Source organism: Morus notabilis, unplaced genomic scaffold (genome assembly GCF_000414095.1).
Source record: "Morus notabilis unplaced genomic scaffold, ASM41409v2 Scaffold689, whole genome shotgun sequence".
In the NCBI taxonomy this organism is placed as follows: domain Eukaryota; kingdom Viridiplantae; phylum Streptophyta; class Magnoliopsida; order Rosales; family Moraceae; genus Morus; species Morus notabilis.
The window spans coordinates 1-22,613 of NW_010358342.1; the positions used below are offsets into that span (position 1 = coordinate 1).

The window sequence follows — 22,613 nt, forward strand, 5'->3', positions numbered from 1 at the left end:
TTTTAATTTTTTTTTTTTTGGGTTTTTTTTTTTTTTTTTTTTTTTTTTTGTACTCTCTCTAATGTAGAGAAAGTACTAACTTCATGAAGAAGTTGACACTAAATTTTCTATCAAATGAAGCAATTTAAGATATTAGAACAAAATGCATCCAAACAAGCTACTAATTAATAGGATATACATTAAACACCCATCATGTGGGCCATATCCAATATTCTCATACTTGCTCATGTAATAAGTTTTCATTATTGTTTAATTGAAAAAAGGTCTGATAATAAATGCAACATAATATGAAAGTTTTTCTTCATATATATATGTATATATATATATCTTAGCATGAAAAATATCAAATATAAAACAATTTGGTGATAGTAAGTATTAGCTATTATCTCGATCGATAGTATTGATCAGATCACAATCTTCTGAGATTGGAGGCTTTTACCCTCTCATCTCTAAGAAGCCTTCTCATTATTTTTCCAGAGGGTGATTTTGGTATGGATTCCACAAAGTAAACTGCTCTAACTTTCTTGTAATTTGCCACATTTGAGGCCACAAATTTAATAATTTCTTCCTCAGTTTCTTCTGTATCAGGGCCCAGCACAACACATGCAGCTGGAATCTCCCCAGCCTCCTCATCTGGCATTCTGGAATACCATATTACACCATATCAATGTCATATATACATATATACACACACATATATATAATGGGCCTCATATCTAATTGTTTAAATGGAATAGAAAATTATAATCTTAATTGTTATAAGGGAAAAAAACTATTGATTTGTTACCCTAACTATAATGTTACACATTAACGTATATGAGGAAATGATAAGAACTATAACAGACTATAATAAACCTCATATATATGTCATATATATATATATAATATTTGTATCTATATACTAAATATTTATGTATCTAAAAAGGAACAAGTTTATTGTTCATGAAATAGACTCACGGAAAAACTGCAGCATCTTCAACTGAAGGATGAGTCAGAAGGATGGCTTCTACTTCAGCAGTACATTAATTAAAAAAAAAAAAAAAGGACACAGAAATTTTTGGCCAAATTTATTTTAGGAAAATAATAGCTTTGCTTAATCATTTTTCTTTAACATTGGTGTCCCAATGTCCATTAAATTAATATGCAAGTAAACAATATATCTATGTAATTGGAGGAAGCTATAAACTAAAGAGGATATAATATATAATGGAAAATAATCTTACTTGGAAACCTTTGTACTTGATCATTTCCTTGATGCGATCGACAATAAAAATATCTCCATCATCATCTATGTAGCCAATGTCACCGGTGTGGAGCCAATTTTCCTTGTCTATTGCTCTCTCAGTCTCCTCTTTGTTCTTGTAGTAACCTGAAAAGTTTCTCACAATATCTTAAGGAATATAAAAAGAGTAATAAAAAAAAAAAAACACCCTACAACTTTAGGCATTATTTAGTCTAATTAAGTACATAACTTTCACAAATGAATTCCTTCAAAGATCATTTTGTTAAGAACAAAGCTATGCGGCTTTAGAGAGCCCCGGGGCTCGCATCTAATACAAATGAGGCCACCCGGATTAGTTGCGAGCCTCGGGCTCTATGGAACCGCAAAGTTTTTATCGCTTTGTTAATATTTTGAATCTCTCCCCAGAATCATTCTTTCCTTTAGTCCTTCATACATAATCAAACAACTTCTCTCTCTCTCTCTCTCTCTCTCTCTCTCTCTCTCTCTCTCTCTCTCTCTCTCTCTCTCTCTCTCTCTCTCTCTCTCTCTCTCTCTCTCTCTCTCTCTCTCTCTCTCTCTCTCTCTCTCTCTCTCTCTCTCTCTCTCTCTCTCTCTCTCTCTCTCTCTCTCTCTCTCTCTCTCTCTCTCTCTCTCTCTCTCTCTCTCTCTCTCTCTCTCTCTCTCTCTCTCTCTCTCTCTCTCTCTCTCTCTCTCTCTCTCTCTCTCTCTCTCTCTCTCTCTCTCTCTCTCTCTCTCTCTCTCTCTCTCTCTCTCTCTCTCTCTCTCTCTCTCTCTCTCTCTCTCTCTCTCTCTCTATTTACCTTGCATTACACATTGGCTTCTGACACAGATTTCACCAGGAGTGTTCTTGGGAAGAGACAGACCAGTGTCGGGATCAATGAACTTGACTTCCAAATTTGGAAGAATGAATCCCACCGAGTTCTTCTTGGCTCTGCTGTAATTCTCCAGATCACCATGCGTCAGAGTTATGCAGCTATGCTCCGTCAGTCCATATGCCTAAATCATCACTCACATCCAATTAATTAATAAATTAGCAAGAAACTAACATATTATTAATTAGAAAAAGACAAAATTGCTGAGTCGTAATCATTAGAAGATGAGTTTGAAGTTATTAATTCTCAACTCAAATTACTGACTTCCACTAATCCCATGTAAATAAACCTTTTGTCTAAATTTTTTACTTGTTGAGTAATAACAAACTCAATCAGTCAAGATTAAACATAATGCCCTTGAACAAATTAACATATATATACACGAGGGCCTAAACACAAATCAATTTCTAGAATTTTAAACACAAATTAAGAACTTGGTTTGAATCGATGTTATGTTATTAAACTGGTTGTTCCAAAAATTTTAACTCGTGTTAGCTAGAACTTCAGCTATATATACAACAGAAAAAGAGTTCAAACAAATAATCAATGTATAATATCATATCAAATGTCCAACAGAGTTAACAATGAATATAACTTATCCGTCTCCAAACACAAAAATTATTGTGTGTTTGTAGAATTTAAACTCAAGTATCACTTACTCTAGTTATCCGATATCATTAAACTCGTTCCAAAAACTTGTTTTTAAAACAAGATAAAACGTATCGCTAGTAGTAACGAAATAATCTAGTGTACTAATTGTCACCTCTTGGACATGGATGGTAGGGAACTTGGCCTCAAAAGCCTGGAGGAGAGGAGGTGCAAGAGGGGCGGCGGCGCTCATAACCGCCTGGAGTTTGAGCCTGCTGAGATCAAACTCATCGACTATCGGATTATGGACCATGTCGGAGATAATCGGCGGCACAATCGGCGCAAAAGTGACCTCATGAGATATCAGCGCATGGATGTACGTCCGAACATCATACCTCCCCATCACCACCACCTTCCCCTTGTTCCTAAGCGTTGCAAAACATATCCCGGTAATGCCGTAGATGTGGAAGAAGGGCATCAGCCCCAGCACCGTGACTTCGCCCACCATCTCGGGCTTCACCGCGAAGAGCGTGGAGCAGAGGTTGGCCACAAGGTTTTTGTGGCTCAACATGACGCCCTTGGACACCCCTGTGGTGCCTGATGAGAAAGGAAGTGCACACAAATCTGTTTGAAGGACTTCCTCTTTGGCTGCCTTATTTGTCCCCGCTCGGTCTCCTGCTTCAAGCAGTTTGCGCCAGTTGATTGCACCTTCCACTGGCTCCTCATCCATTGTGATCACTGGTATTCCTAAGCCTTTTACCTGCTCAATTTCACAAAGCTTAGAGCTTGCTCCTAATGATCCGCTTATTTCGCATTTTTATCCCCCCAACTTTTCTAGTTTCGAAAGCCCTCTAAACTTTTAATTTTCTTATTTTATCCATTCAACTTGCTAAACCACTTAATTTTGCCATTTTGAATTGGGTTTGAGGGGTTGATTTAGACATTTAAGTGATTTATGTTAGGATTTGAATTGAACTTTGGAGATTTTTGGCCGTTGGCTTTTCTATTTGCTAACTTAAAGGTCGCAAGTGAAAAGGTTAATGGGATATGTTGCAATTATTTAGCAAGTTTATAAAAGTGTGAAAATAAAAGTTTTGAGGGATAATTGTTTAAAGCTGAAAAGTAATTTGGAGGGACAAATTTGCTAAAAACCTTATAAATTAAAATGTTTTTGCATTTACCTTCTCATAGTTTAGGGCATTTGTGACAATCAGCTTTGCATCAGCATCCTTAACCTGCTTTGCAATTTCAACAGCAAGGGCTTGTGGGTTTGAACCAGAAAACACTCCACCAGCAGACATTATCCCAAGAGCCACTATGGCATATTCAGCCACATTAGGGAGTACAACAATCACCACATGCCCTTTCCTTAGGCCAAGAGACCTTAAGGCCGCGCCAAACCTCCTTGTGTTCTTGGCAACCTCACCATGAGTCAATTCTTTCCCCGTCACGGCATCCACAATCGCCACTTTCTCTGCGTAGAGCTCGAAACCTCCGAGCACGAATTCTGGCAGTGTGACATCATCCGGCACTTGGACCGGCGGGTACCGGCTGTGAAAAATGTGCTCATCATCAATAATTTGTGATGGATTCAATGGACTAGTTTCCATGGCTTATGGTGCAAGGTTATGTTACGGGATTGATACTTATAAGGCGTTTTTTGAGATACTAATCATGCATTGTGGATGGGGCCTGAAGTGGTGGGGGTGTGTTAGCAAGAAATGAAACTAGTGTGTAATAAAAGTTGGTTGAATCATGGAAATTATTCTTTCTTTGGTTAGCTCCTTTGCCGCTTGACTTTAGGTGGTATGGGAGAAATATTTTAACCTTACGACATTCTAAGGAACATTAGATCATATTTCGGTGCCATGCATGTGATCATACTAATTGTAATGTTGCCATGCACGTGACTTGTGAGAGTACAATTTGACTTTGTCCAAGATGGATATGCCTATATACCATATACACATATTGCAGGTGAAGCGAGTACATCACTTCAAGTACAAGTTCTTTGACTGTTTACTAAAATTGATTCTGTTATGAGTTAAATCCATAATGAAGAGTCCTCAGCTTTTTTATTTCTCAAGAAATAGTCATGTGTGGAAAATTGTATAAGATGGTTGGAAAATATTTTTTGAGGTCTACTCTACTTGGATTGGAAATAAAGTATAGGGATATTTTGTTGAATGAAAAATGATCGTTAGTGTTATCTTATTCCTCATTTTTTATTATTTTTAAAGTTTTAGGGCCGCTAATGAAATAAAAAAGATCCGACTCAATTCTTTCAGTTTACCACACACTCATACAACAACCTACAAAATTAACTCATATTACCACACACTTAACAACATACAATAATACATTGATCGGATAAAAATCTCAAAGTGAGGTTGTTTTACCGCTACATCAACCCATTAGTGGTAAATGTACAAAACTGACTTTGAAAATGACTTCGCTTCCATTGACATAACGAAATATCTAGGGATGGCCCAATGTACTAGGAACCGAGGGAAAAAAGTGTGGAGAACAAAGGAAAAAACAATAGATGTGGGGACCACTAATAATGAATTCGTAATTAGAGAGAAAGAAGAGCGATTGGTACAATCTAATTATGTACCAATGTATACTGACGAGTGACGATCACATCAACATGAACACTACTACACAAGGTGCCAAAACACAGAAAGAAGGGTCTCAAATCAAGCTAGCAATATCATAATTAATTCTCCTGCGGGCTCTCTTTTTTGCAACATGAATAAAATGCCTTTAAAGGATAAGTACGGAAGAGATGTTTGATTTATAGATTAAAATAATAAAATTAAAATTATTTTTAATTTATATGTATTTTTTGTAAAAAAAAAAATATTATAGTGAATTATGAATCATGATTTAAATTAAGGTATGAATTCTCTTACTAAATGCCCCCTAAATACTCAACAAAAAAAAAAGAAGAAAAAACCAAGTACCAAACGCAATAATATTACTGCTTAATTAACCGTATTCCTAAGTAACTTTTAGTTTGGTAATATTATCCTTTCACTGACCAAGCAAGCCTTGCATGAAAACGAAATATCACCTTTTGTCTCTGTACCACTTAAATTTCTTCTTCTCTGTTACTGATAACTTGATTTAACTAAGTTTTCATTTTTAGTATTTTCGTTAGTTTTTGATGTTTTATAGTGTTTTTATTATGTTTTGATTTCATTTTGTAGGTTTTTAGTTTGAGGAAATAAATAGTTCAAATCAAGCTTTTTTAGAGACAAAAGAGCTACATTCAGCTGCAGTCAGAATCTTTGGCGAATTTCAGCTGCAGCCAGATATTTTCGACTACAGCCGGATTTGAGACAGAGAGCACTTGGAATTTTAGCTATAGCCAGATTTTTTCGGCTGCAGCTAGATTTGAGGCAATGAGTACTTAGAATTTCGGCTGCAGTGAGATTTTTTCGGCTACAGCTGATCGAGGTGAAATTAGCAAACCCGTTGCAGCAGGTTTAATTCGGCTACATCGAAAATTCAAGAAACCCTAAGCTTCCCTGATGGCGCTGCAGCGGGATTTTTCCCGCTGCAGCCAATTTTCGCGTGCTAATGTAAACTTAGGTCTCATTTTGCACTGATTTGGGAGGAGGTATAAAGAGAAAACGACCTAAGAACAAGAGAAAGAGGAAGGGACTTTGGGAGGCAGAAAAACATAACGAAAAGAGGGAAATATAAGGTTTTTAGAGATCATTCAAGAAGGTTGGATTGGAACTTGAAGATTGGGAGTTTGTTCTTCAACGAGTTTTATTTCTCTCGTCTCCTTTCTATTTTATCTTTTATAACTTGTATTTTCCTTGATATTGCTTAGACCATGGATATGAGATATGGTTTGATTATGGTTTTTGTTTCGAGATTCATCATGTATATCTCTAGCTAAACTCTTTAAGCTACAGGTTGGGATGTAGTTTTATCTTTTGTTATGCTTTGAAGATATTTGGTATTTGTTAATGAAATTCCATTTCAATTCATTTGTGTTTTTTTATTTTTATTGCTCTAATTTATGATATAATGAATTAGTGATATAGATGTGTGGATTTAGGCTCGAGAGAGTTACTTTCACATATTGAGATTTGTGAAACACAACTTAAAATTAGTTGAGTTCGGGAGGCCAATTGATTCGGGTAATCATAATAGGTTTGCTTAATGGGTGTTTATTAGGTTAAGTGAATAGAGATATTACTTAATCGACTTTACACACTATTTCGTTCAGCACTCAGGACAGGGAGTGAAATTACCTTAGAAAATCTAGATTAGTGAATTGACTGGAACTAGTTAACAAACCCACATGTTAGAATTGCATAGTTGTATAGAATAAAACCCAACCCCTAGCCGCTTTACCATTAGAGTTCCTTTCGATCCCTTGTTATTTCCAAATTCTATTTTTACTTGCTTTAGTATTTTAATTTATCATTTTAATTATATGAATTACTCTCATTCGATCGCGTAGATAAAGTTAAAGTTATTATAGTAATGATATTTAGTTTAATTTATAAAAATACTCAATCATTATGAGATGATACTTGATAAATTATCACTTTATTACTTGTTACGATTCGTATACTTAAGAGCTCATACTTATTGAAAAGAATTTTTGCAACAGTCACCTCTTCTTCTCTTCTTCTTCTAGTTTGAAGTTTTCTGACATTATTTAATATTCACTACTGCGTATAGAGTTATGACATGTGGCCAATTATTGTGGCCATATATATTGGAAGTTTTCTGACATTATTTAATATTCACTACTAGAGTTATTACATGTTGCCAATTATTGTGGCCATATATATTATTCTAAACAGTACTCTAGTTGGAAGTTTTCTGACATTATTTAATATTCACTACTACGTATAGAGTTATTATAGCTTCGTTCACTTCGCAGATTCAAATTTTAAATTTGAGTTAATATGTGATATTTTCTGATAGTTTTTTATTGTAACAGAAAAAATTAAATGTGATATTTTTTTAGAATTTTTAACTGTAAAAACTTAAAACTAAAAATTAAAATCGGTGAAATAAACGACGCATATATGTGGCCATATATATTATTCTAAACAGTACTTTATATACATGACACACATATTCATTGCTTTTTATGCAATAGACTTCTTGTTGTATGATGATATACGGAACAAATAAATACAACATCAGTATACGTGTAAAGTATCAGAAAAATCAGATGTTAAACTGGTACTTTCTGTAAATTAATAGCAAGTTGCAATTTATTTGCAGCTTTTTTAAGTGCTTAGAATATTATAAATTATTATTATTATTTTCTTTTTGACATTCTTCCTGATTAACACCTGACGATTAAGCTACTATCTGGTTAATGTATCGTTGACTTTTCAGACTTGACAAGTTGACCTGGCTAAAGGGGCAACTTACTTTTTTTTTTATTTTTTAAAGATAATGCTTTGCATTAAAACGCATTAAAATATAATCATGTTCGTGCATTTTGAGTTTCTTCCCTCAGAAATTACGCATTCAACGTTCTCCAATTGTGATTGTTAAAGGATATATGTTATATGGTGAGTTCATTTTGCTAGTTTAAATTATTTTTTTTTATAAAAATTTAAATTTAATTTTTTTTATTATTGTATTTTTTTAATATAAATTCATTTTTTAATTTAAATTCTCAACTCGAATAAGCGAAATGAATGAGAGTATAATATAATGACGTAGTGTCCTCATATTAGCTATTGGCTGGAGGAGCAGGTCATCAAATATTTTGTAAACACTCTCTGGAGTTAAGAGGAAGAATACATAGACAGGAGTTATAAAAAATGCAAGTGGCATCTTGGTGAAATATAATGAAATATTTTGGGCTAAAACATGTTGACTTTTATGCATTAAAACAATTGACAATATCTCATTGTAATCTTATTCGACAGCTATCAACATTGCCGTCTTCTTCCCCAACCGTTCCATTAGTGTTGCTTTGTTATTGTGTGAAACCCTTTTAATGGTGGCTGATTTGCAACAACATGACATCTATGGAGTCCTCGAACCTAGTCGTATTTACAACCGAGGACTTGAAATCTCTGACTGAGAGTTTTCATGAGAAGAACTTGATTGGAAATACTCAGTTTGGTAAATTATATAGGGGTTGGATTAAAGCAGAAGGTCGAGATGTGACCGTGAAGATATGGGATGAAAAGTCAAATTCCATCACCTTGATTTCTGATGAGTATTTGGTGGTCAAAGTAAGTTTTGCTCTCTTTTTTTTTCTTTTTTTTTTTCCCCTCCTTTTTTTTTAAACAAAAAAAAAATTACGAAAATTTGTAGTTTGTAACTGATCATCAATAGTTTGATTTGGGCAGGGAGAAGTGCAGTTTTTAACACATCCAGCCATGAATGGTCATCCCAACTTGGTCAAAGTGATTGGTGTTTGTTGTGACAAAGAAGTGAGGGGTGTAGTCTATGACCTAAATCCAAGGGACACTTTGCATAATTTGATTCTGAAAGGTAAAAATTTTCAAACAATGTTCTGAATTCATGATTAAATAATTCTTAATAAGTAGAGGATTGCCTTCAGGAAGAGGAAACTTGAGATAATTATTAACTTCCGCATTAAAGCTTGATTAGGAAGGCAGATGGATAATAATTATTTGTTTTAGAGAGTTATTCTATAAGTCCTTCCATGGTATGACATCTCAACTGATACTTCATATTACTAACCGATTGATCGCATCAAAATCATGTCAAAATGGAAAATATATATATTCTAAACTAATGAATTTTAAATATAATAGAATACTAATAATGTAATTTTTCGCGCCTTATAAAAAAGAATTCTCAGTATTCTTATTCAGTAGTTGTCAATAACTTTTCTTCATATGTAACAGATGAGCTCAATTGGATTCAAAGAGTTGACATAATCCTCCAACTCGCTTGCCTTCTTAAATATCTTCACACTCAAGACAATCCATATATGGTTCTTAACATTTGTGGAGCCCACATAATGTTGGACTGGGTCAGCCTGCTATCAATTCTTGAACTTGTTTTTCAGATTAATATTTTGTATTTTCCCTTGATCTCCAACATTTTCTGCTTGTAACTTTCAGGATTGCAACCCAAAATTGTGTGACTTTGGACTCATCAGTGGAGGTACCATTGGCAAAATCAATACTATAAAGAAGCAGATACCAATGCCAATAGACTATGCTGATCCTTTCTGTGCAACGAAAGGTACTTTCCCCCACTTTCTAAATATAGTAAGATGTGGACGAGGGCAAGGACTACTACTTATTACTTTATTCGTTTCACTCGTTCGAGTTAAGAACTTACATTAAAAAGGTAAATTTATGTGAGAGAAAATATTATAGTTAAAAGAGTTGAATGAATGTTTGTGAAAGAAAATATTGTAGTAAAAATTTGAGTTGTGATTCGAACTAACGAAACGAACGAACCTATATTACTGATATTGTGTTGTTTTTAAGTCGTCTCTTTACAACACATAATTGTATCAGAACTGAGCAAAAATGCAAATTTAACGGAACTTAAGACCAAAACTGCATAATACTAGTAGGCTTTCATTTGTACCCTACCAAAAAATTTTCCTAAGGAAAACTTAGCACCAAACTCGGTTTCGCATATGTCGCCAACTTTTATCTTTTTCATCTACTTGTTTCATTCACTTGACATTAATCGTCTAATCCACGTTCCAACAAATTTTGAGTTAGAGATTCGATTTTGGTGTCCTTGTTTCTGTAAGCATAACTACTTTCTAGGCTGATTTCACTAAACAGTTTCACTCTAATATCTAAAAGAAAAAAAGATAAATGAGACAAATACCTTAAAGTGCACGGATATAGATTTTTAACTTTTATTTTTGTTTAATATCTTTTATAGTCAAATAACTATATTAGTTAAAAATATATTAATTAAAAATAAGATGATGTGAGTTCAATATTTTTTTTTTTTTTTTTTAGAAAAAGTGCTTGTTTAGTTGTGAAGACTGATTTAAGGCACCATCTAGATGGCTATAGGGAAACCGGCTGCGATGTGTTCTCATTTGGTGTTGTTCTATTGGGCCTAATATCCAAGAGAGTATTCGACGCTGAGAAATTGGACAAGCCCGGGTATATACTGGACAATCTAGTACACTGTTGGGCCAAGAAGGAGTACAGGCCCAATTGTTCCCTTGTCCACAAAAGCCTTATAGAAGACTGGGGTTACAATCCTGAGGATGGGGCTACAATTACAGAGATTGGAATTCGCTGCACCGAATTCTTCCCAAGGAACCGTCCCACAATGAAGGGCGTCGTTGAGCATCTCCAAAGCTTGCTGGTTTTGCAACGACTTGGAGATACCAGACCCAACAAAAGGGAAAAGAAATTCCATGCAGATTATGAAAATGGCCACGTAAAACTATAACTAGAAATTATTTTATTCAGTGTAGCATGATTTAATGAATTGATAAGGACTAGCTGGTATTTGGTATGATGATTCGTGTCATAGTTCGTGGCTCGTTATAGTATTTTCTCTCACAAAAAATACATGTAAACCGATAATGATTTTGAATTTATAAACCAAACATCTACTAAATTATTCTTTCCTAATACGGACAAGTGATCGATTTAACTACCTTCAATGAGGATTTCCTCTTTTTTTTTTCCTAAAATTTTTTATTTGGAAAAGGAGGAATATGTGTTATATGGATCATTGTACATATGTGTGTGGTACTTCATATCTTATTTGAAGAAAAAAAAAACTAGCTGTTAAATTTTTATAACAAAAAATATAATTAATAGTAAAAATATATGAATTGTGATTGAATCTATAAAAACAAACGGAGCTTAGATTTAGAGGCCCTACATGGGAGTATAGCTTAGTTATTTTTAAAAAAATTTAAAATCTCAGTATTTGTTTTCTTACCTCAGCTTCACATTGGCCATTCCTTAATTGGCCTGTTTTGGGATTTAATGATGTTAATTTGTCATTGCTGATCTTTTTATTTATCGGAGTAGGCTTCTTTTCTTCGTTTTAGATTTATTTTTGTCTTTTCCTACCTCAACAATTTGTATGTTGAAGCTTGACGAAATTCTGTGTTCCAGCAAAATTGAGATAAATTTGTGAAATATATAAACTCTCATCTCACCTGGAAAATTCTGTTGTCTTCGAATATTCATGTTTTCTCCCTCGATTGTTTTACTCTTAACTGTTAGCTTTTCATTTATTGTCGCTTTTTTGTTTGAGTTTTGCATTGTTAACGCATATGTCGCTTTCCTTAACATTGTCGTTTTTGCTTATGTTGTCACTTTTGACTCAAACGAACCTGCCGTTTACCAAGTTGTTGTCGTTTTACCCTATATTGTCCTTTTTTTATATGACGTCGTTTTTCAAGCTGTTGTCGTTTTAAATGTACGTGTCGTTTTTCAAGTTTCTGCGTTTAGATTTACCTTACATTGCATTTTTTTCCCTCTATGTTATCGTTTTTCAAGTTGTTTTCACCATAAATTGTCGTTTTTCGGTTTGGCCTTTAAAAATCGTCGTTTTTCTTAATGTTGTCGTTTTCCATCCTATTATCGGTTTTTTTTTCTTTTTTCCCTTTTCTTACCAGAGACGGCTTTGCAGAAAATATTGTGGAGTTGCTTTACCTCGGCGCTGTTACTGAAACTTCTTATAGTGAGCATAAAGTCCTGATCAAATTTGGCCCAATAAAATTTTCTTCGATTCTATAACAATAGATAATATTCTTATAGAATCCGAATTCACAAATAGAAGATAGTTGACACCGGTCATGAGCCACTTTGAATTTTTTAAATGCTAAAACTCCAAAAAAATTATAAAATAAAAAATAAAAAATTTCAACCGATTTGTGTTTGAAAAAAGAATAAAACAATGTTTTGCCTTGTTCTTACCTTTAATCCTCTGCATTCCGGTCACATTTGCCTACTATAAGCAATTGTGATATTTTTTTTTTCCATATAACAAAACTACTAAGAGTATACTTTGTGCATAATTTTAAAACACAACTAATAGTGAATTTTATGACCGTGGATCAAAATGATTAAAAAAATGAAATCTCAAAGTAATGCATCAAAATTAAAAATTGAGACACCAAAAGATCACTATGCTCATAACTAATAGTGCTAAAAAAAAAATAATAATAATAATAATAATAAAAAAGGTGGAACGTTAGAGATTCAAAAAAGCAACCACACGGTTGGGAGAAGGCACACGTAAAAGAAGGGAATCCATGATGGTGATCATGATGAGCCATTATGCAATTTTATGCCCATCAAATACCCCAAACGACCAAACCTTGTCTTCCCTATGCAGATGAAATGATTACTCACCGCGTCTTCACACTCTTGGTTTTGACAAACCTAATCATTAAAATTAAAATCCCATTCCCTCTTACCTTAACTTTAACCTCTTTATGTAATCATGACTTTCAACCTTACCATATTCTCCACCTCTTTCTCTCAAAATTACTCTCTCTGCCACTCCTCACCTTTCTCTTTCTACTCATTAGAATTTTGAAGGTTAGTCTACACCCTACCGTACCCCACCCGGAACGACACAAGAGTATAAACTGATACATAAACAAGAAACTAATGAGTAGTGTTAAGCAACAAATACATATTTAGAGCAATGTTAAAACAAAACAAAAAATAAAAACCACCAACTAGTATATTTTGTACGTTTGGTCCTTTGGATAGTATACCTTGCCTGAGAATGTAATGTATTCTAACTTGTAAGTGTTTTTCTTTTTTGGTCATTGGAATCTTAAATAACTTTTTTTTTTCTTTCTTGGTGGTCAAAACTCCATTGAAATTAGGTAATATAGCACGCTCTCAAAACTGTTTTCAGAAATTTAGGCGCATAGTGAATGAGTTTGTTGGGTTGGGTCTTAAGTAGGAAAGCAATCAACATGGCGTGTAATAATGAAAGTTTATTCACAACCGTTTATTAGGTGAAAGAAAGTCCTAGACCAAAACATACTTCAGGTGCCTTGACCATCTAGATAGAGGCAACAACCTTTTTTTTTCAATACTTTTTTCTATGATATTCTACTCCTTACTGGTTTTTCAACTTACCATGGCAACAAAACTATAGACTATAGTGATTCAATTACCCAAATATATGTTATACAATATACATACATTTATATAAATATATGAGTGTAGTTTTAATGGTTATTTCAATACGAGAAAATGAGACAAGTACACGTATAATATACTAATATTTATTTAATATTGGAATTGAATGAACAAAACAATATAAAGAAAATATCCATTAAGAAAATATTCATCGATAAGTTCAATAATTTTCTCATTTAATATTTATCTATTGATGAGTGTTATTGTTTAATCGGGTAATATTGATATGATGATTTTAATAAATTTGATAATTGATTAAAAAAATAAATAACAATTAATGAGATTAGATTATTATTAAATTTTTATATTTGATGGAGAATTATTAATAAAAATATATAAATGTATTTATGTGTAGTGATTGAAAGTTAGTAGCCCTTTGATTTACTCTTTCCAATTTAAATGGAATATTTGGGATCGGAATTTCATTATTTCTATAGTTTGTAAAATAACTAGATGAGACTGCCCAATTCACGCCAACAAAGAATGTCCACCCACTCCATTACAAGCGCAAGTGCATATATAATTGGAATATTTACTCTTTCTTCATTATCATAACCGTATTTGTCACGTAACAAACGCCACCATTACTTGCCACTCATTTCAAGTATATATATATAGGTCTTTTTTTTTTTTTTTGGAGGATAAATATAGGTCATATTGAAGTCTTCTTTTTTTATTAAAGGAAAATAAATTACTTTTTTAGTCCAAATAACCTATTTCTACAACCATAAACATATCACATCAACTAAAAAACTAGTGATACTAAAGAATAGTTACTATCTATATAATACCTACAACATTTAATAAATTAAAAAGACGTTTAGATGATTTGTAAATGTAAATTCGTCAATTTTATATGTATTTTGTTCAGTTCAAAGTTGTAATCAACATTATAGTTTTCATTTTTTTCTAAGCAAAAAAAGATAAATAATAGATTTCCCTTAAAAGAAAGGCAATGATTTCAAATAATACAAACCAAACATTGGCGAAAATTACATAAAAGCTGAGCTGAACATCTGTCAATATTATTTGGTCAAAAAAATAAGCTATGATTATATCACTGAATTTAAAATACAAAAATAAAAAGTAAGAAATTAAAGAAAAAGTAAAAGGAGGAAAAAGGAACAAATGATAATAGCAAGTACTAATTGGAGGGGTAATTATGGCAATTGAGCAACAAAAACTAAAAAGCATTGAGTAGCTACTTCCGTAATTCTAACAAAATCATCATAAAATTAGAAAAAGAGGGTGGGACCGACAATCATGCCACTGGCGTGGAAGGAAGAAAGCAAGGAGACCGGAGAGATGCAATCTTGGCCGTTAATCCCCTAAAAGGGCTATGCTTTGCTGGTTCAAAAGTTATGTCCCTCTCGTCTTTGGTCTTCTTGACCATCATAGCCTCGCGTTCACACTTGGCACACGTGGAATTGGAATGGATTTACTCCTAAATATTCCTCTTTATATAATGTTACTGCTAACATTATAGTTTATCCATTTACCTTTATACCCATTGGCTCCAAATTAGTTAAATCCTTGCCCGTTTTAGTTTGGATCCCTTCTCTATTTTTTTTTTTTAAGGGAAATTACATTTCAAAACAAAGAAATACAACTGTTAATTCAGGGATAAACGACCCAAATACATCCACAGATATAAATTAAACGACCCTAAAATAGAAAGAGTCTTGACCCCAAACATCAACCGGATCTACCAGTAAATTCAAATAAAACACTCAAGGGACATAAATGTGCACCGAGTTCTGACACCGAAAAACTCAATAGGCACACTAAATATCTAGCATAAATAAAGTTCTTTCAACAAGACGACTACAGTTGATGGAAAAACTCAATCGACCGAGATCAAGAAACCTAAAGTACTAACTAAAGCACTAAGGCTACCAACAACACCGCATATAAACAAATCTAACGAACTAGACACACAACCCAAACGAAGTGTGGGGAGACCACATTCATTATTTCATAACAAGACGAAAAACACACAAATACATGGAAAATGGCGAAAGCAACATCGCCCTTATTTGAACAAAACAAAAACTAACTAAAAATGTATTTAACTGCACATAAGAAGATTCTAATGGTAAGATAGCTTTTGAATCCAACAGGAGAAGATATAGCCGCATTGTCGGAAAAGGAAAAGCTCTAGATGAACTTCCAAACCACTAACAAGAAGGAAGCAAACAACACCGAGACCCACCGAACCACGCGCCTCACCGGAAACACCAATATGCCGAGAGGACCAAAGCTTCCAAGATACTAGCCCAACTGGGTTCCGACTAGGGCCGGCAATATGGGTCACGACACGACGACACGATTCGAAAACGACACGAATTTTGCGGGTTAAAGTTGAGAAAAAAGGGGTTCGGGTCAGAATTGGGTCAACCTGAAATTGACATGAAAAATATGGGTAAATTTTGGGTTGGACCCGCCTAACCCAAACATGACACGAAACTCGTAAAAAACTAAAAAATACATATATTTTTCATTTCATATTTTAAATTGTATTATGAACTTGTGACATCATGATAGTTATACTCAAAATCTTATACTATTATTTGCTTAATTTCAATGGATGTTATTGTAATTTAGTGTGTTATGAATTTTCAGTTATTTCTAATATGTAAAAAACTAAATAAAAGTATACAATTTTCGTGTCAATTTCGGGTTCACGGGTCAATTTCGTGTCACGAGTCATTTCGGGTCGTGTCGTGTCAGCTCGTAAAGTGGTCGTGTCGTGTTCGTGTTGCGGTTTTTAAAAAATTTCGTGTCACGGGTCGTGTTCGGGTTGACTGGAAATTTTTAAAAAATGATCAAAACACGACACGAACACGACACGTGACATGAATTGCCACCCCTAGTTCCGACGATCCCTCAAATAGCAGCTGAAAGTGCGACCTCCACCCCTTCTAACTGCACAGAGACCTAACTCCAAAACAAACACAGATTCTCCCTCAAAACCTATCTCCATCTGATCCTCTACAGGCCCAAAACCCACCTACTAGGGCCGGGAATGCGGCGACCCACCTAAAGGTGACGCCGGACTCTGGTCCTCCCAAACGAAAGAGAAGTGGGGCTCAAAAAAGAGACGAAACCCTAAGGGAGGGAAAAAGTCGAGAGAGGATAAGAGAGAGTGATTGCTTCTCTATTATTGGAGCATAAATTCATCACCATCATGTCGATTATTATTAAAAACCATGTAAACTATTCAATTTGAAACTTTTTCTCCTGAAATATTGCGAATGTAAAGCTAACAGCCACAAAGACAGTCTTCCCATTTTTCACTAATAGAGAATGTTTACTAATTTTTTAATACCAAATTAAGTGGTAAACTATAATCTTGAGAACTAATATTTTAATCCCTATTTAATTCATGCATAAAATATTTATCAATAGAACAAATAACTCATTTACCGCATCAAATAATATTAAAAAAATTAAGATAGAATTTGGACGCTTAACATTATTATTATTATTACTATTCCTATTATTATTATTATTTTGCTTTAAGGACGTCTAACATTATTTCTCACTAATAATCCAGTTTTAAGTCTTAAACTCGGGCTATCGCTTGTGATTGACCACTAGGGAAAATAAGGGTTAGGGACAGGGGTTTAATCGGTAAATTCAGTGATCCTGTAACTATTGTCCTGAAAAGAAGCAAAGTCTAATTATGAGTTAATGGCAAGGATATTGGTCACGTCACGTGGGAGCAAAAAGAAAAAAAAAAAGAAAAAAAAAAGTGGATTATCAACGAGGGATTGGCGTGGACGGATGGGGGATTGGCATTTTCCTTACTTCCTTTCTTTTTGATTTAGGGGTAAATTGCTCTTTATTCCCTCAACTATGTTATCTTCGACACTCTCTCCCCATAAACAATTTCTTGACACATCACTCTCAAAATGTTCTATTTTGCAATATGAACCATTTCTAACTTTTGTTAACTTTTTTGGGGGGTTTATTTCGTAATCAACCACTGGGTTTCTCACTAATGACAAGGTCAAAATGGAAATTTTATTAATTTTTTAAAATGTTTTCTTGTCTTACCATTACAATTGGGCCAAAATGTTGTGATTGACCCATAAATTAGCCATGTTTCCATGATATATGATTGAATAGATTTATCATGAATGTATCGTGTTTTTTTGTATCATGTACAATTAAACAGATGAACAATATTAGGAGGTGTCGATGGTGTTTAAAAACACATACTAATAGAGAGCTGAGCTCGTTTGGTTCATGGATTAGAATCATGAGATTAGAATTATTTTTGATTTACGTGTAATTTTTATGAGAGAAAATACTGTAACGAATCATGAACCATGATTCGAATCAGATAACGAATTCTCCAACAAAACGGGCAACATGAAATCCATAAACAAAGTCTGCTCTCAATTGGCTGTAGTGCTCAATACGAATGTCTACATGGCACATTTTCTTAAAAAGAGAAATTTACATAATTTAGCTTGCTGTTGATATTGCAAAAGAATGAAAAGTAAAAGGGGATAACGTGCAAAAAAAATATTTTAGGAGAGGGAAAGTGACAGGGGCACTGTAATTGAGGGGCTAAAGTGAAATTTTCTCTCTCTTTTTGAGAAACGATGAAAGAAGGAAAATGATAATAATAAGTTAGTAAAAATGAGTTGGGGTTAAAGAAGTAAATGAAAGTAAAACATGACATATTGATATGATGATGTATGATATATAGGCGGAGGAAGAGGAGGAGGAGGAGGAAAGGGGAAAGGGAGGGGGGATTGGGGGAGTTCTTCTGGTGCCGGTGCTGGTGTGGGGGACATGGAAGGGCTGCCCATGCTGAGGCAGCTCATCTCTCAGCTTCACGACTTCTTCCAACTTTACGATTACTCTTCTCTGCATCTTCATCACCATCATCTTCTTCACCACCACCAACTCAACAACAACAACAACAACAACAGGTTTTTCCTTTCTCTCTCTCTTTCAAGATCTCTCCTTTTCTTTCTCTTCATTGCTTGTTTCGGATTTTCGCTTTGCTTCTTATGTTTCTTAAACCCGCGTTCCTTTCCTCTTCTTATTCTTCTCGATTTCTTGATTTGGGGATTGTTGTTATTAGGTTTGTTTTTTCTTTTTCGCCTAATTTTATTTCTCTGATGTCTCTTTGGTGGAAGTTAATTTCACTCATTTGGTTGGAAATCGCGATTAATTTTGATTAACATGCTTTGTTTTTAACTCTTTTCTCTCTTTGAGCCGTTTCAGCTAGTGGTTTTTTTTTTTCATTCTTAATTTGCGTCTTTAAGTGGTATCTTTACCTATATTTGTTCTTCCTTTTTCTTAAATTTATGCTCTTCGATGCAGAATTGATGAGCTTGCTCAATTTATTTTTCTTTTTGCGTAACTGCTCAAAAATGCGCTCCGAACTAGCTCACTGTTGTTTCCAGTAACATGAGACCCGGAGTTTGGCTTAGAAAGGAAAGCAATTAAAGATAGAGATCTAAAAATAAACAACTTGAATACGTCAATTATGCTAGGTTGATTGGTAAAAGAGAAAGATTGCAATCTTTTCTGAGTTATGATATTCTATTTGGGGTTTCTGTAATTCTATGAGTAAACAGCTTCATTTGTCCTATCCTTTGTTCTCTCCTGAGACATGGGAATGGTTGCTTAAACTTGCAGTTTTGTTTGTTTCACCAATTTGTAACTTAGGAGAGAAAATTCCACTGGGTGTCAGACAATAATAACCTGGTTTGCATTATAGGTTGTGGCTATATGTAGTAGTAGCCCTTAGGGACCTGGGAATGAGCTTGTAAGCTTTATATCGTAGCAGCTTGTTGTTTTATTTCATTCCAATTCAACATATTGAAATATGATCTGAAGCTGAGTTATTTTGAAATATATGTTAGCCGTAATTTTAAAGTATATCACATGGGTGATGTGTAAAACTCGGAGGCCCTGTTTGGTAAGGGGGGAAATGTGGAAGGAAAGATAGGAGTGGGAGGACTAGTGGATGGATTTTAAGACTTATGGTTGTTTGGTGGGAGTGATTAGAGGGGGGATTTGATTAGGTGTGGGATTCAAATCCTTCCAACTTTAAACGGATTAGAGGAGGGAATTTGTACCAAACATAAGAGCATAGTCATCCCTTTCCTTTCAATTTTCCTCACTAGGTTATATACATTACCCTTTTTCCTTCATATTCTCATTCACTCTCGTCAAACACAGCCAAAGATCTTGGCTTTAAATATCTGTCAATGTGTTATTTGGTTGAAAATTGTGGCTGGCTAAATTTTGAATTTATGCCAATAAAGTGTGATCCAAAGTGTTAGATCTTTGTCACTGAATCCAAAAAATAAAAATTCAGGAATGTTACTCTGAATATTCTTGATAGATTCGATGACCTTTGCAATAGGCTAGCACTATTTTGGTGCGAAATGTGCAGCTATTTAAACTGTGATTGATATGAACGGATCTTACGATATCATAGAATTGCAAGTATTTCTAGTAACGGCGAGATAATAGCCAAGTAGACTTGAGATGAGATTTTGACAAAAGATATAGGAAGAGAGTCAAGAAAAACATGTTTAAGTCAGTGGCCTACTTGGAATTTGGATTTTGATATGCTTAAAGTGAATGGTTAATGGTCCATAATGTGTTACAATCTGGTGCTGCATTCAGTTCATTCTTATTGACTATTTTTTATAATAAATAAGAGCCTTTATTGATAAAATTGAATCAATACTTGTTTTTATTGACTTTTGCATGCATGCGAATATTTTGTAAAATCCCAAGTTTACCCTGATCCTGGCCTATTTTTTAGGAACTGCTGCAGCAAATATCCTCGGTAAGATGTATGTTTATTTATTTATATACGCCTCTCTTTTGTGCAGATGCTTCCTCAATGCTGATGACAGCTCTGTAGATGATTATTATAGTTTCGTAATGGCTGCTGAAAGATCAGGAGGCTTCAAGTTAGTGGAATCTAACAAGCCTCCACCTTCTAAGAAATCTCGCAAGGAGAAGATTCGGGGTAAATCATCGGGAATGACCGGCACCACTGAGGTGATGGAACAAGAAATTTGGAAAGATTTCCCTGAAGACCTTTTTGAAGCAGTTATTGCAAGACTTCCAATTGCCACTTTTTTTCGTTTTCGATCTGTTTGTCGGAAATGGAATTCTGTACTTAGCTCTGAAAGTTTCTCTCAGCAATGTGCCCAGGTTGAACGAGCCAATCCCTGGTTTTACACCATCACTCATGAAAACGTGACTTCCGGGGCCATCTACGACCCTTCCCTAAAGAAATGGCACCATCCTACCATTTCGACTCTGCCAACAAAGATGATCCTTTTGCCAGTGGCTTCAGCAGGGGGCCTAGTATGTTTTCATGATATCGGGCATAGGAACTTCTATGTGTGCAATCCCCTGACTCAATCTTTCAAAGAGTTGCCGGCAAGGTCAGTTAAAGTCTGGTCTCGTATTGCTGTTGGGATGACGCTAAACAGAAATTCAAGCAGTAGCAGCGGTTACAAGATCCTTTGGGTGGGATGTAACGGCGAATATGAAGTTTACGACTCAATCAACAACTCTTGGAGCCGTCCAGGAAATATGCCCTCGAGTATTAAGCTGCCGCTATGTCTGAACTTTCGGTCACAAGCAGTTGTCGTTGACGGCACCCTTTACTTCATGCGATCAGACCCTGAAGGAGTTGTGTCGTATGATATGGTCATGGGGGCTTGGAAGCAGTACATAATTCCAGCCCCGCAGCATTTGACCGACCACACACTAGCGGAGTTTGGAGGCCGGATCTTGCTTGTCGGGCTGCTGACGAAGAATGCTGCCACGTGCGTGTGCATATGGGAGCTACAGAAGATGACGCTCTTATGGAAGGAGGTTGACAGAATGCCAAACATATGGTGCTTGGAATTTTACGGAAAGCACGTTAAGATGAATTGCTTGGGTAACAAAGGCTTGCTCATGCTGTCCTTGAGATCGAGACAGATGAATCGGTTGGTTACGTACAATGTGTCGAGCAGGGAATGGCTGAAGGTTCCTGGGTGTGTCGTGCCACGCGGGAGGAAACGACAATGGATTGCGTGCGGCACTGCATTTCACCCGTGCTTGACTGCTGTGGCTTGATTGATTAAGCTGTTCTGTGTTTTTTGCTGCTGAATTTTGGGGATGGTATGCTCACTACCATTCCACAAAGGTTGGCTGAAAGCTTTCGCACTAGCTTATTTCAGCCTCTGATTTTCTTATTGCTTTATTGAAGTAAACAATACCAAGGGATATCCCTCGTTTATGTAGAAACTTGATAAAGTCACGTTGCTTGAAAGACTCTATTACATTTCCTACTTTTTAAGGTCAGCTGTATGCAAATGAATCTTCATATTGTTAGATATGCTCTTCAACATCTGTTTTCCGAACTTGCTTAAACAATTCAGTAGTTACGTATGACTTTTTGTTAGACCGCAAGCTATTTGTATCATATCACCGACAGTTTACCCTTTTTCCGAATTACTAATCAAAGAAATTTTTCGAAAATTTTTGATAGATGAGGATTATTTTTAGGGAATCTAGTCCTTTAATTATTCCATGTTCTCTCAAAAACAAATGTTGAATTATAGTATTTAATGGTCCTCTAGTGTGGGCACATTCCGCTAAATTTTTGTTTTCATCAAATCTCGTGACTTTAGAGGAAAAGGACAAGCTCATGGTGGAAAAGCTTGCGTGAGTAGACTAAAATGTTATAACTTATCAAATGCGAGTTCATACGCTTGTCCAAGTTCCTTG

At 34.8% G+C, this 22,613-nt stretch overlaps 3 protein-coding genes across 3 annotated transcripts; 2 read left to right on the top strand and 1 right to left on the bottom strand.

Annotated features, from left to right (window-relative positions):
* Nucleotides 1–365: 365 nt before the first annotated feature.
* Nucleotides 366–4,313, bottom strand: LOC21400434 (4-coumarate--CoA ligase-like 1). Its single transcript, XM_024161846.1, has 6 exons — nucleotides 3,885–4,313; nucleotides 2,879–3,463; nucleotides 2,044–2,239; nucleotides 1,216–1,369; nucleotides 958–1,017; nucleotides 366–641 (listed from the first exon to the last, which is right to left on the bottom strand). Exons 1-6 carry the CDS (start codon nucleotides 4,311–4,313, stop codon nucleotides 410–412), a joined length of 1,656 nt encoding a protein of 551 aa, XP_024017614.1. The 3' UTR covers nucleotides 366–409.
* A 4,413-nt stretch (nucleotides 4,314–8,726) lies between these two features.
* Nucleotides 8,727–11,168, top strand: LOC21400435 (serine/threonine-protein kinase BIK1). Its single transcript, XM_024161877.1, has 6 exons — nucleotides 8,727–8,936; nucleotides 9,054–9,198; nucleotides 9,579–9,706; nucleotides 9,798–9,921; nucleotides 10,416–10,428; nucleotides 10,722–11,168. The coding sequence occupies exons 1-6, from the start codon at nucleotides 8,727–8,729 to the stop codon at nucleotides 11,107–11,109; spliced, it is 1,008 nt and encodes a 335-aa protein (XP_024017645.1). The 3' UTR covers nucleotides 11,110–11,168.
* A 7,447-nt stretch (nucleotides 11,169–18,615) lies between these two features.
* LOC21400436 (F-box only protein 6) lies at nucleotides 18,616–22,287 on the top strand. Its single transcript, XM_024161848.1, has 2 exons — nucleotides 18,616–18,787; nucleotides 20,714–22,287. The coding sequence occupies exons 1-2, from the start codon at nucleotides 18,648–18,650 to the stop codon at nucleotides 21,957–21,959; spliced, it is 1,386 nt and encodes a 461-aa protein (XP_024017616.1). The 5' UTR covers nucleotides 18,616–18,647; the 3' UTR covers nucleotides 21,960–22,287.
* The last annotated feature ends 326 nt before the right edge of the window (nucleotides 22,288–22,613 follow it).